The 13,280-nt window shown below is 43.6% G+C and overlaps 1 protein-coding gene across 3 annotated transcripts in view; it reads right to left on the reverse strand.

Moving 5' to 3' along the window:
• Positions 1 to 13,280, reverse strand: part of ep300b (E1A binding protein p300 b) — a 35,803-nt gene that overhangs the window by 4,177 nt on the left and 18,346 nt on the right. For 2 of the 3 annotated variants that reach the window (XM_058404870.1, XM_058404868.1), the window contains exons 7-29: positions 11,529 to 11,634; positions 11,313 to 11,444; positions 11,086 to 11,203; positions 10,534 to 10,636; positions 10,365 to 10,442; positions 9,844 to 9,893; positions 9,426 to 9,530; positions 8,917 to 9,267; positions 8,443 to 8,655; positions 8,186 to 8,351; positions 7,398 to 7,516; positions 6,935 to 7,174; positions 6,427 to 6,515; positions 5,181 to 5,291; positions 3,329 to 3,385; positions 3,169 to 3,246; positions 2,986 to 3,053; positions 1,946 to 2,096; positions 1,612 to 1,758; positions 1,130 to 1,409; positions 729 to 896; positions 415 to 576; positions 46 to 327 (exon numbers count right to left, since the gene is read on the reverse strand). In XM_058404870.1, the coding sequence (XP_058260853.1) occupies positions 46 to 327; positions 415 to 576; positions 729 to 896; positions 1,130 to 1,409; positions 1,612 to 1,758; positions 1,946 to 2,096; positions 2,986 to 3,053; positions 3,169 to 3,246; positions 3,329 to 3,385; positions 5,181 to 5,291; positions 6,427 to 6,515; positions 6,935 to 7,174; positions 7,398 to 7,516; positions 8,186 to 8,351; positions 8,443 to 8,655; positions 8,917 to 9,267; positions 9,426 to 9,530; positions 9,844 to 9,893; positions 10,365 to 10,442; positions 10,534 to 10,636; positions 11,086 to 11,203; positions 11,313 to 11,444; positions 11,529 to 11,634 (3,374 nt within the window). The remainder of the gene's footprint in view (positions 1 to 45; positions 328 to 414; positions 577 to 728; positions 897 to 1,129; positions 1,410 to 1,611; positions 1,759 to 1,945; positions 2,097 to 2,985; positions 3,054 to 3,168; positions 3,247 to 3,328; positions 3,386 to 5,180; positions 5,292 to 6,426; positions 6,516 to 6,934; positions 7,175 to 7,397; positions 7,517 to 8,185; positions 8,352 to 8,442; positions 8,656 to 8,916; positions 9,268 to 9,425; positions 9,531 to 9,843; positions 9,894 to 10,364; positions 10,443 to 10,533; positions 10,637 to 11,085; positions 11,204 to 11,312; positions 11,445 to 11,528; positions 11,635 to 13,280) is intronic. The other variant, XM_058404869.1, reaches the window with a different exon arrangement.

Consider the following 13,280-nt stretch of genomic DNA (forward strand, 5'->3'; position numbering starts at 1 on the left):
CAGATCCTTAAAAATTCTCAAACAAACACCATCAACCTCTCTTACCTCACAGACCGTGCAGTGGAAGCGTGTCTCCACGTGATGTTTGCACTCATTACAGGTGTAGACAAAGCGATCCTGGCTTTGGTTGTGCAGTTCCACCAGCATACACATTGAACTCCACTTGGCTCTTCGCAAAGAGCTAAACTCCAGGTGCCTGTCACGAGCCAGTGTCAGAAAGGCATCACGCCCATCCATCAGGTCGCATGCCATCAGGGGGTCTGGATCTATGATGGCAGGTAGCGAGTTGACGGCAGGGCCAGCAATGAGACGGATGACGAAGAAGACCTAACACCACCAAAGTGATAAGGAAATGGTCAGTTATGTTAAAAGGGAAACGTTGTCAAAGCCTATTTGAATTAGTATGTAGATTACCTCTTTGTGTTTCTCCATGGTGGCGTAGAGTTTTTGAGACAGGTCATTTGAGACATTGGGAACACCTGGTTTCTTCTTGTTGGCTCGGCTCATGCTGCTTTTGTTCTTGTTTGTCTTCTTGTTGTTCTTTTTCTTCGCATTCTTGCTGTCACCTTCTGTGGCCTGCAGAAAGAAATAAGAAATAACATTTAAAGGAATGTAAAATGTGTATGAAAACAGCAGTTACCCTGACAGGACCACGTCAGAAATAATGGTGCTATCTTAAATCTTAAAAAACATGTTCATCTGTTGGAAACTTCAGAAGGTTAACTCACATCAACACTTTCATTGGAGGTGCTGTTCTCCTCCCTTTTCCTCTCCTCCTCTTCTTGCTCTAGCTCTTTGATGCTCTCCTCTAGCACATTGGGCCAGAAATCTCCCTCAAAATAAGGCAGCTCCTTTGCACTCGTTAGGCGATCCTCAGTTGCCTGTTTAAAGATGTCCTAGGAGAGGGAAGGAGAAGAAAAATGGGCCAGGGGTTAAAACAAAATGTGGAGCAGAGCTTCTTTACATAAACATAGCTGCACACACACACACACACACACACACCAAAACACACCCATGAACAGATACAGAGAAAAAGGAGAAGCTGAGGTGGAGAAATGGGCCAAGGTGTTCAGTGGGAATTTTTAACAACCTTCTTCAAAATTTAACAAAACACTATAGCAATAGCTACCTTGTAGTCATGAACAATTCGCTCTGCTACAGCTTTGTCCAGCATCTTCTTGTACCACTCCTGCAGCCGTTTGGGTTTGGGGATCTTCTGATCCGGTGGGTGACAGTGGAAGATGTAGTCATCTCCTTCGCTTGGTGGACACGCCCAGATATGTCCTGTGGTGAACCCCAATTTCTTCACATATTCCAGGTACCCGACTAGGATCTCGTGATACACACCTGTCCTCAGGTGACGTGGCTGAAAAAAGTGCACACTGTCCAGGTAGGAGATATACACACGCCTGCACAAGGGGATGAACAGATGGAAAGAAAGATGGGAATGAGTAAACAAGTCAGTCAAACGTTGATAAACATGCTTAAAGCCCAGTTTCCAGGCAACAGTATCACATGAACAGACACATGCATGCACTCCACTGTTTTAGTTTTTCTACTTTGAGTTAATCGAGTATCTAGGAGATAAAAAGGTCTTGCATTTTCTCTCACCTCTGATTGGGCGGAGGACAATCTGAGCCATATTCTTGCACGTGCATTCCGAAAAAACACACATCCACTCCGTTTATGTCCTCAAAAGCAAACAGAGCTTTCGTCCGGTAGGGAAAAGACTCGGCCATTTCCCCACTGTCCACAAATCTGCCGACACAAACACACAGCACACGATCGCTCCAGTGAGTGTTACATGAATATTTTAAGTGATACCTCTTGATGTTCTGCATGGTGATGGTTTCTACACAGCTGGGTTGGTGGTGTAAGAATGACATCACAATGCGTATGGACAGACACACAGATCTAAACGCAAAAGAACCATCTGGACTCCCACCTGGACTTCATTCCCGGCTTCACTTCGACCATTTTGTCGGAGACATGAACCACCCGGATCGTAACATCACCGGTTTCCGGATGACTCTGTCGCTTCAGGAACTCGTTCACTCGCGTCTCCAGGAAGTTGCCCAGCTTCGTCTGAGGAAGCCCTAGGAGACGCAACAGTAAGAGTTAGGATGGTGAAGGTATCATTATCTATTTAAATCCTGACTCTGTGTCTCACGGTCACTGTGCCAGGGCGTTGTGATGCAGAATGACATGAAGCCAAGTTACCAAATCAATGCTGATTATATCCTACACTACGTCTTATAATTACTTAAAAATCACAGCAGTTTTCCAGTGATAATTTATTTCATTATTAAAGAATGAAATGTCTTTATAACAACTTTTACTTCCTTTCATTTACATGATAGCAGCTATAAACAGCTCTCCTCAACCTTTCTTTTTATTCTCAAGTTAAATAAATCACAACTAGTAAAGTTACCAAGAAACCTCAAAGAACTGGAAACTCCTTTCCAACTTATAGTTCCAGCTTTACATTTACATTTCTGGAATTTCACAGATGCTGTTATCCATTTTACACAAGTGAGCAACTGAGGGTTAAGGGACTTGTTCAGGGGCCCAGCAGTGGCAGCTGGGTGGACCTGGGATTCAAACTGACAACCTTCCTTAAGCACTAGGCTACCTCATTCCCTAGCTTTACCCATGACTGTTACAAATCGCTGACACTGGAGACTCCTTCCATACATGATACATAAACACCTCCGTACAGAAAGCCTCTTTATGTGAAGGAGCTGTTACCATGGAAACCATAACATATTAGAAGGTATTAGAAATCAGCTCTCTAGCTCAGAATCTAACGTTCAGTAAGATAAGTACACAAACCGGACCATTAGTGTTCATGCTCCGTGAAGGTTTCTCATAAATCCGCTGTATCAGTTGTGTGAGAGATAACTGTTCAGCATCTCCATGTGCTGCTCCTGCAGAAGGCTTGGGCAGAAGACAATTAATTGTTCCGCATCCAGAGAAAACACTTACGTTTAGCTGTGTATTTATTCTCCTTCCTTGTCTTACAGGATGCCTTCAGACAGCCATCGCACACGAAGCTGTAGAGAGACGTGAAGCACAGGTAAGCAGAGATCCCTGAGAAAGCTGAACTCATTATTTACATGCAGTGTTTCCTCAGGACTCGTCAGTGTGTCAGACAGAAAAGCAGCTCACCCTGATGGCCAAATCGTCTCGTTGTGCAGGACGCAGATCTGATGCATTTTACGAGCACAGTCGGAACATTCCACAAACCTGCAGGAGAAAAAAATGTGTCAAAAACATCGCCGTGACATCAACACCATAAACTCCTTCTGAGGAATCTGATGAGACTTACAGCTCAGGGTCCAGGGTGTCGTTCTTCTTCTTCTCAAACTGGTCTTTATTGATGGATCTAAATAAAAATCAGGGTTCAAATTAAAAAAAAAAAAAAATTAGTTCATTAGCTCCTAAAAAATGTCAGATGTTACAACAAAATAAAAAGTTCTGAGCAACGCAAACATGAGCTACAAACTATTTAAATCAACACTGATCACAACACTCTATCCCAGTTCCTAACCAGTACAAAAAACTAATCTTACAGGTTATTTAATCAATAAAATAAAATCCAGCCTCTTCAATTTAGTGTAAGATGATCACCTGATTTTCTACTGAGGAAATGATTAATAACACTATGTAACAGGATTTATCTTCCTGGGTAGTGAATGACATTTTCCAATTACTCTTGATGGAAAATGATAAAAAAAAAAAAAAAAAAAATAGCCATTAAGCCCCTTGAAGTTTGGGTTTGGGCTTTTTAAGAGAACGAAAACCTCAAAATTAGCTCATTTTACTAAAAAAAACTGCCCAAAACTAACCCAAACTTTCATGGCTAAGATGGGGTTCCCCTCTTTATTTGGGTTACAAAGAATGGGGAAATAACACTTATTTCCCAGGAACAAGAAAAAAGTAAAAATTTGTTACATAGTGTAATAAATAAATGATTAATAAATTAATTCATTCATAATTAATAAATCTAATAAATAATAAAATAAAATAAATAAACAAATAAATAAATATTCAGATTATAAGATTATAAGTTTATTTCTTGGATTCTACAAACATAAAACCAATAGATAGTTAACAGATAAAGATTAACATATTTATCTACAGGGAAATATAAGTGTCAAAAAACTAATTTCATCAACAAATTACGTCATATGAATACGAACTTCATAAGTTTTCATCGATAAAATTTTATCTATGTATAAAACTCATATGTATAAAACGATATATAAAACAGTATGTTAGAAAAAGTCAAGATTTACATCTATAAATTAATGATATTTAGTTTATTACATCACAGAGACAAACAAATAAAAAAACACATACAATACGATCATTAAAATAACTATAGAAACACTATAAAAACTTTAATCTGTAGAGTTTATTGCTTTCCTGACGCATACTGATGATAATTTTTTTATCAAACTTGAATATTTTCAATTAGTAACACTAAAGTAACATGACAAAAAACGATATTAAAGTACAGTTTAAAGGAGTATTAAATGTTATATATAGGCGAATTTCTTTACGCAAACGTTATAAATGTTTTATAAAACAGTTGTTTTGCACTATTTTAGGTGACATACTATTAATTAATTAATTTATTTATTTAAAAATACAAAAAAATTAATGAATAATTTCCATTTTCTTATTGTGAATAATGACAGTATGTTGTTATATATCCTGTTTGGTCCTCGCTCACCTGTGCTATAGAACAGCGAATACTGCCGTCGTTTATACTTATATATATATTTTAGATAGAGAATATACTAATACATACACTGTTTTTAATTTCAATAACATCTCACGCTCTTCAGTGTGTTTTCTAGCAGGTTCACTACAACACACTCGCAACGTCTTATTAAAGATTAATGTATAAGAAGCTACGTATTATAAAGTTTAAAAATAACTAACTAATTACCTAAATAACTAAGTAACTAACTAACTAAATGATATTCCAGACAGATTCTGGAAATAACACTTCATACATTTTCCCTTCTTTATCTGTCGAGCTATTTGCACTGTAACATTTATTTATTTATTTTTGATGAAACTTGAACAGATCAAACGCGAGGCACCTAAACGGACAGTGACCGTAAATGAAGATGAAGAGTAAATGCACGTGTGTGTGAAGCAGTACTCACGTTTGTGGCTGTGTGGGGTCGTCGCTCAGGGACACGTTCTCGCCCTGGATTTCATTGAAACACTTCTCACAGAAGTGGTACCTGTTAGCAAGAAGCCCATATTTGGGTGAACTACACCGTTCGCCAAGAGCACAGCCAATCAGAGAGCAGGCACGCAGAGGGAGTCACCAATCAGGACAGGGCAGGCACACGGGGCAGGAGAGGGGTCGTCACCGGAAGCAGCCAATCATGAAGCAGAAGGGGTTTTTTTGGGACGTGAGAGCCGATTGATTTGATTGGTGGCGTGTAAATTTTCGGAGAGGATGATTGGTCGCACCAAAGCAGGCCAATGCAGACATCACAAGCATCAAAGAACAAAGAGGGAGAGAAAAAGAAAGAGAAGGAAAAGGACAGAATGAAGAATTGAAAAAAAAAGAGTGAAAAACAAAAAGAAAGAATGAAATGAAAAAAGTGGAACAGAGAGAGGTGGAGAAAATGAATCAATACGTTCAGGACAAACACGACTGTCTAACCAAGCTAAAGAAGCCAAGCAAAGCAACCTCCTATCCACCGAGCCCTTAAACATCACACACACACATACACACACCTCACACATACACACACCATCACACACACACCATCACATACACACCACCTCACACACACAAACAGACCATCTCACACACACAAACACACCATCTTTCACACACCATCTCACACACACACACAAACACACAGAGTGTAACAATAAGGCCAATGGAGGGCAAATGAACAGGTGGATACGGAGGAACAGTGTTGGTGCACCTGAGACCCATCATCCTGTCAGAGCGCTTTAAAGAGAACCCTCACCTGTAACAGCATTCACACACACACACACACGCACACACAAACACACACAAACACACACTGCACAGTGTGAGGAGTCTCTTTCAAAGTGTCTGAGCTGTAAGTCGAATAGGAAAGCAGGAGCGAATCCTCTATAGAAATTGAATTCTGTGTCATTTACACCACAGCGCTGTTGAGTTCTGGACTCTGATTGGTCAGAAAGAGTTGATGAATGTTCTAGAACAGCAGCTCTGACAGTGGCGCAGGGTTACATGTAGTGTGGAGCTAAAACACTCACAATGTGACTGGTCAGACTTATCAGAACTCTAAAACCAGTAACGGTCAGGCTGTGGTACATGGAGAATAAAGCTGAAGTAAAAAGTGTGTGTGTGTGTGTGTGTGTGTGTGTGTGTGAGACACACAGAGAGAGAGAGAGACTGACCTGTTTTGGTAGCTGAAGTAGGCAGCGTCTCGGGGGATTGTGCACAGTTGCTTCCCGTAGCAGCACAGAGTTTGAGGAGAAAATTCCAGCTGAGAGATGGAGAGGGGGGGTATAAAAAGAGAGAGAGAGAGAGAAAGAAAGAAAGAAAGAAAGAGAGAACAAACGAGAGAGAGAGAGAGAGAGAGAGAGAGAGAGAGAGAAAGAACGAGAGAGAACAAACGAGAGAGAGAGAGAGAGAGAGAGAGAGAGAGAGAAAGAACGAGAGAGAACAAACGAGAGAGAGAGAGAGAGAGAGAGAGAGAGAGAGAGAGATGTTGATAAATGACTTCTTGTTAAAGTAATTAATGATGTTTAATGATTTGATGAAATGGTCAGGCCAGAAAAACCCCATCAGTAAATCAGATCTAAAGTGATGATCAGGAGCAACGTCTCGGAGTCAGATGTTAGCTCGAGCTACACGGCTGTGACGGAGACAACAAAGAACCTTTCCTAGGTTACACGCTCTCACCTTCCGGCCACAACAGAAGCCCAGGCTCTGCATGACGGGGTCGATCTCCTGCTCGAACACCTCGGCTAGTTTGGAGCAGTATTTATACACGCGGGAGGTCTTGCGGTTGTAGAGCCAGGCGTTGTTGAACATCAGCCAGATGTCATCCACGTACTGCCACGGCTCCTGGTACTGACCTGTGTCCAGCTTCCGCTTTATAGTGGACAGGTCCATGGGGTTCTTCACAATGTCAAAGTAGTCCTGCAGAGGAAAGGAACAAGGCGGAGGTTAGAGCAGAGTCATCAAAGAGAGAGAGAGAGAGAGACAGAAAGAGAGAGGGATAGAGAGAAAGGGAAAGAGGTAGAGAGAGAGAGAGAGAGAGAGAGAGAAAAAGGGCGGGATAGAGAGAAAGGGATATAGAGAGAGAGAGAGAGAGAGAGAGAGAGAGAGAGAGAGAGAGAGAGAGATAGAGTGGTGTACTTACAGGGATGCCGAGGAGGTGCGGGTCAACTGGCTGGCGGAAGGGCAGAGACTCGGGATCCTGCTTGTAGAGTGCTTCCAGAGTGGGCATGAGGACCTCACGCATCTCCTCCGGCTTAAAGACTGAGGCAGAGAGAAACCATTACACCATTACACCTTTACACCAATGGCTGTTTCTGAACCCCTGCTACACCCAGACTACAAGGCGTTTCCTGAGAATGCCTGAACTTTAACAACCTTTATTTGTTTTAATCCTGTGGTGTTCTGATGCCCCCTGGTGGCTCGACAGCTCCACATCAGTGCTTCACGTGACTGGACATTGCTCCAGAGTGAAGGAACTGAGTGTTTTGTAGTCATCATTGGGAAACACAAATATTTTGCTAACCCTGCTACAGAGAATGGAGCAACTGCCGGTTAAATAAAGTGGGTGGAGCCGGTCGCTGCAATTAACTCAAGCAGGATGAAACGTGGCTTTTTTTCCCTAAACTGAAACGTTTCCTCCCAGCAGACTTTACAGTACACCACTATGACCTAAAGGCCTCAGAGATGATGCTGGAGACCAAACCACCTTCTAGAGCTGGCCGCAGCATCCGGTGCGTACAAGTGCTCCAGTACTGTAGATGGCGTTAATAAAAACCGTGCCATTATCCACATCATCCTTATGACCAGTACACCAGGAGGGACATTCATCAGCACCACAACACAGCTTATAACGGTTACTGGTAGATGTGTTGGGATTTATTGTTTCACATGTTATTAAAAGTGTGTGTGTGTGTGTGTGTGTGTGCCTACTCTTCTTCTTGCTCTCTGTGGAGGAGTCATTTGTCGTCTCTTTTCCTTCTTTTTCCTCTTTGGGTTCAGACTTTATCTCAGGCTTCTTGTCATCTCCCGTCTCCTCGGTCGACGCCTCCATTGGCTCCGCCTTACAGGATTCTGTCTCTGGCTCCTCCTTCTTAATCTACACCACCAATAAGAGGAAAGCGTTAATTAATATTCATGAGAAACACCTGCCATGATCATACCGACATCTAACCCTCAGTCTCTCTGACCTCCGGTTTCTCCTCAGTCTTCACCTCCTCCTGCACGGCCTCCATCTTCATTTTTGCCTCTTCCTCCCGGGTCTCCTCCTCTTCCTCCTCCTGCTTTTTGACCTCCATTTTAATATCGGTCTCAGGGGCTGAGTTCATCTCGGGGTCGACGGAGCCCGCTGAGGCCGGGGTCAACGTCGGACCGTCGGTCATCATGGATGGCTTTTGAGATTGCTGGAAAAAAATGACATGTGAGGATCAGTTATAGATTCAGATTCAGTTATAAATTCAAATTCAAATTCAGATTCAGTTACAGATTCAAATTCAGTTATAAATTCAAATTCAGATTCAGTTACAGATTCAAATTCAGTTATAGATTCAGTTAAATATTTAGATTCAGTTTTAGATTCAGTTACAGATTCAGATTCAGTTAAAGATTTGGACGCAGTTACAGAGTTATAGATTAAGTTATAGATTCAGAACAGTGTAACCCACCGGAGTCTGTGGCTGAGTGTTTGGCCCCAGAGCATCCTGGGAAGGCACAGACAATGCTTCAGAGGCTCCACCTCCCTGTGACTGCATCTGATTGGCACGGTCCAGCTGCTGCTGCTGCTGCGGGGTGGGTGGGGCCATGATGCCCGAGTTGGGCGTTTGTGGTTGTGGTGTTTGATTGCCAGGCAGAGGGGGCGGAGTCTGGCGAGGGGTGGGCGTGAGTCTCGCAGCGGGTGATGGTGTGGTTTGGTGTATGGGAGGAGTCTGGAGTTGTGAAGCAGGCGGAAGGTTGGGTGTAGAGCTCGTGGGTGGAGTCTGGACCGCTGGACTATTGAGCATTGGTGGAGTGGGCATCTGAATACGAGAGAGGATTCGAATCAGCATCAACCGCTAACAGGTAAACTCCGCCATGTTGGGACAGGGCTACATTGCGTCACGCCCGATCTGAACGTTATCACACGTATCTACTGATGCTGATCTCAGAAAAACGAGACCTAAATGACGTCTCTCACCTGGACCGGGCCGGAACCAGCTAATGGGAACTGGTTCTGGTTGAACTGGTTCTGCAGCTGAGCCATGTTGGACTGCGGCATTCTGGGTACTCCCTGCATGCCCAGCTAATAAAAACATATACACGCAGCGGAATTAGCGTCCAGTCAGACTGGAAGAGTTCGATAAATACATAATGGTACGCTCCAAAACATCATCTGCTTACAGCCTTCAGATTTCAGCCCTGCAGTGATGGAGTGAAAACTCCCCCATTTTTACTCTAGATCACTGTTTGGAACATGTAAAGTATTTTTCCCCTGTAGCATCATTATGCAGACCTTCTCACAGTTGTTGCTCACAGCAGTTTTAATCACATTGTATCAGTATATCTTTAATCTGTTTCATTCTATCAGAAAAAATAAAAATAACGCGTCATTTCACCTGGTTCATGTGCTGTGGCTGCGCTCCCATCTGACCGAACTGAGTCATACCTGCACAGGTGGGGGGGGGGAGTGGGCGGGGTTACAGATGTGCAAGTATATTTACGCTGTACAAGAACGCAATCATAGCTCAACATATCAATTTAACAGAGCACGCAATGTTTGCTTCGGTTTTTACATTAAATTACACACAGCTGCATTATTATTAATATTTAAGATAAACATTATTTTCTGATTTCCATCAACAAGCTTCAGCGACATCAGCATGGTGCCATCTGCTGGACTCTGAGAGCAACCGTAACTACTGACACTTCTGGAGCTGCACTGTGTGTGTGTATGTGTGTGTGTGTGTGTGTGTGTGCACGCGTGTGTGTGTGTGTGTGTGTGTGTGTGTGTGTGTGTGTGTGTGTGTGTGTGCACGCATGTGTGTGTGTGTGTGTGTGTGTGTGTGTGTGCACGCGCGTGTGTGCATGTGTGTGTGTGTGTGTGCGCGTGTGTGCATGTGTGTGCGTGCAGGCATACCAGCAGGATTCGGCATTCTGTTGACCATCTGGTTCGGTCCAGTGGGACGAAGAAGTGACGGATCTGCCAGAGGACCATCTGACAGAGAGAGAAGATTATCAACATCACTCATTTATTTTATACACACACAACAGTCTCTGTGTGTGTGTGTGTGTGTGTGTGTACTTACTTTCTGTGTGTGTACTCTGTTTCTGCAGTCGGGTTTTCCTCTTTTCCTCCAACTCCTTCTGGATCTTATAGATCTTTTCCGCAAGCAGGTGATAATATTCAGCCTGAGAGCGAGAGAAAGAGAGAGAGAGAGAGAGAGAGAGAGAGAGCGAGAGAGAGAGAAAGAGCAAGAGAAAGAGAGAGCATGAGAGTGAGATGGAGAGAGAGAGAGAGAGAGAGAGAGAGAAAGAGAGAGCATGAGAGTGAGATGGAGTGAGAGAGGTGGATGTTCTGTGTATTATACACTGTGCTGTATCTAAGCTGTATGAACACACTCCTCGTCAGAGGGCAGTGGACCTACAGCTAAACCCCACAGTCCTGATCTCTGTGTGTCCATCAAGATCTCCCTGACCTATCCTTCTGAGAACCTGACTAAATCTCTGGATGGTCATTCCTCAGTCCTGTGGGTTTCTCCTGTACATCAGGATCCTTCACCAGGATGAGAACTGTCCTTTTCTGTCAGAGTTTTCCACCACTGTGTGTGTGTGTGTGTGTGTGTGTGGGGCGTTCTCACCCTGCTGTTAGCGGATTCGTACATGTCTCCCTCCACTTTGCGTGCATACGCCACCAAGTTCTCCATCCTCCTGTCCTTCAGAGCCGCAGGATCCGGGGTGGGGAAGATAGCCTGGACACTATACACACACACACACACACACAGAGCACTGTTACTGGATTCCTCAGATAGGATGTAATTTAAACGACTTGTTCCACCCTGTGTGTGTGTGTGTGTGTGTGTCTCACAGTTTGTGGACGAGGTGGTTGCGCAGGTCCTGTGTGATATCCTCATGCCAACTCTTCCTCATTCCTGAAGAAGGGGGTGTGGCTATAGGACCAGAACTCATAGACCCCGCCCCTCCTCCGTCACTCATCAGACTGAAAGAGAAAGATGTCTGGGATGTTACTGACAGAGTAAAGAGCTGACCAAAGAGCTGACCAGGCAGTTAGAGGGTGGTGTACCTGTGTGTGTTGATGTTCCGGTGTAACAGAGCATCTGCTAGGTGGTTGGGCTGCTGGGTTTGGGCCTGAACACCAACACTGCCATTAACACCAACCTGATTAACACCTACACAGAGAGACAAAGTTAGCCTCGGTTCAGGTCAGCACAGAACACACGGATCATGTGACTGACCATTTCATCCAGCAGCGACTAATCACACAAATGTACTCATATCGATCTTACACTCACCTCATTACTACACATCTCACATCTGTACTTACTCCTATACTCATCCTACCTCTATACTCATCCGACTGCTGTCATCTAACTACTGTTCTACTATACTCATCCCACTGCTGTTCTACTATACTCATCCCATTGCTGTCATCCCACTACTGTTGTACTATACTCATCCCACTGCTGTCATCCCACTACTGTTCTACTGTACTCATCCCACTGCTGTCATCTCACTACTATTCTACTATACTCATCCCACTGCTGTTCTACTATACTCATCCCACTGCTGTTATCTCACTGCTGTTCTACTATACTCATCCCACTGCTGTTATCTCACTGCTGTTCTACTATACTCATCCCACTGCTGTTATCTCACTGCTGTTCAACTATACTCATCCCACTGCTGTCATCTCACTACTGTTCTACTATACTCATCCCACTGCTGTCATCTCACTGCTGCTCTACTATACTCATCCCACTGCTGTTCTACTATACTCATCCCACTGCTGTCATCCCACTGCTGTCATCCCACTACTGTTCTACTATACTCATCCCACTGCTGTTATCTCATTGCTGCTCTACTATACTCATCCCACTGCTGTCATCTCACTACTGTTCTACTATACTCATCCCACTGCTGTTATCTCACTGCTGCTCTACTATACTCATCCCACTGCTGTTCTACTATACTCATCCCACTGCTGTCATCTCACTGCTGCTCTACTATACTCATATCTCACTGCTGCTCTACTATACTCATCCCACTGCTGTTATCTCACTGCTGTTCTACTATACTCATCCCACTGCTATCTCACTACTGTTCTACTATACTCATCCCACTGCTGTCATCTCACTGCTGCTCTACTATACTCATCCCACTGCTGTTCTACTATACTCATCCCACTGCTGTTATCTCAATACTGTTCTACTGTACTCATCCCACTGCTGTTATCTCACTGCTGTTCTACTATACTCATCCCACTGCTGTTACCTCACTACTATTCTACTATACTCAACCCACTGCTGTTCTACTATACTCATCCCACTGCTGTCATCTCACTGCTGCTCTACTATACTCATCCCACTGCTGTTCTACTATACTCATCCCACTGCTGCTCTACTATACTCATATCTCACTGCTGCTCTACTATACTCATCCCACTGCTGTTATCTCACTGCTGTTCTACTATACTCATCCCACTGCTGTCATCTCACTGCTGCTCTACTATACTCATCCCACTGCTGTTATCTCACTGCTGTTCTACTATACTCATCCCACTGCTGTTCTACTATACTCATCCCACTGCTGTCATCTCACTGCTGCTCTACTATACTCATCCCACTGCTGTCATCTCACTACTGTTCTACTATACTCATCCCACTGCTATCTCAATACTGTTCTACTATACTCATCCCACTGCTGTTATCTCACTGCTGTTCTACTATACTCATCCCACTGCTGTTATCTCAATACTGTTCTACTATACTCATACCACTGCTGTTATCTCACTGCTGTTCTACTATACTCATCCCAC

The sequence above is a fragment of the Hemibagrus wyckioides genome, linkage group LG12, assembly GCF_019097595.1.
Source record: "Hemibagrus wyckioides isolate EC202008001 linkage group LG12, SWU_Hwy_1.0, whole genome shotgun sequence".
Classification (NCBI taxonomy): domain Eukaryota; kingdom Metazoa; phylum Chordata; class Actinopteri; order Siluriformes; family Bagridae; genus Hemibagrus; species Hemibagrus wyckioides.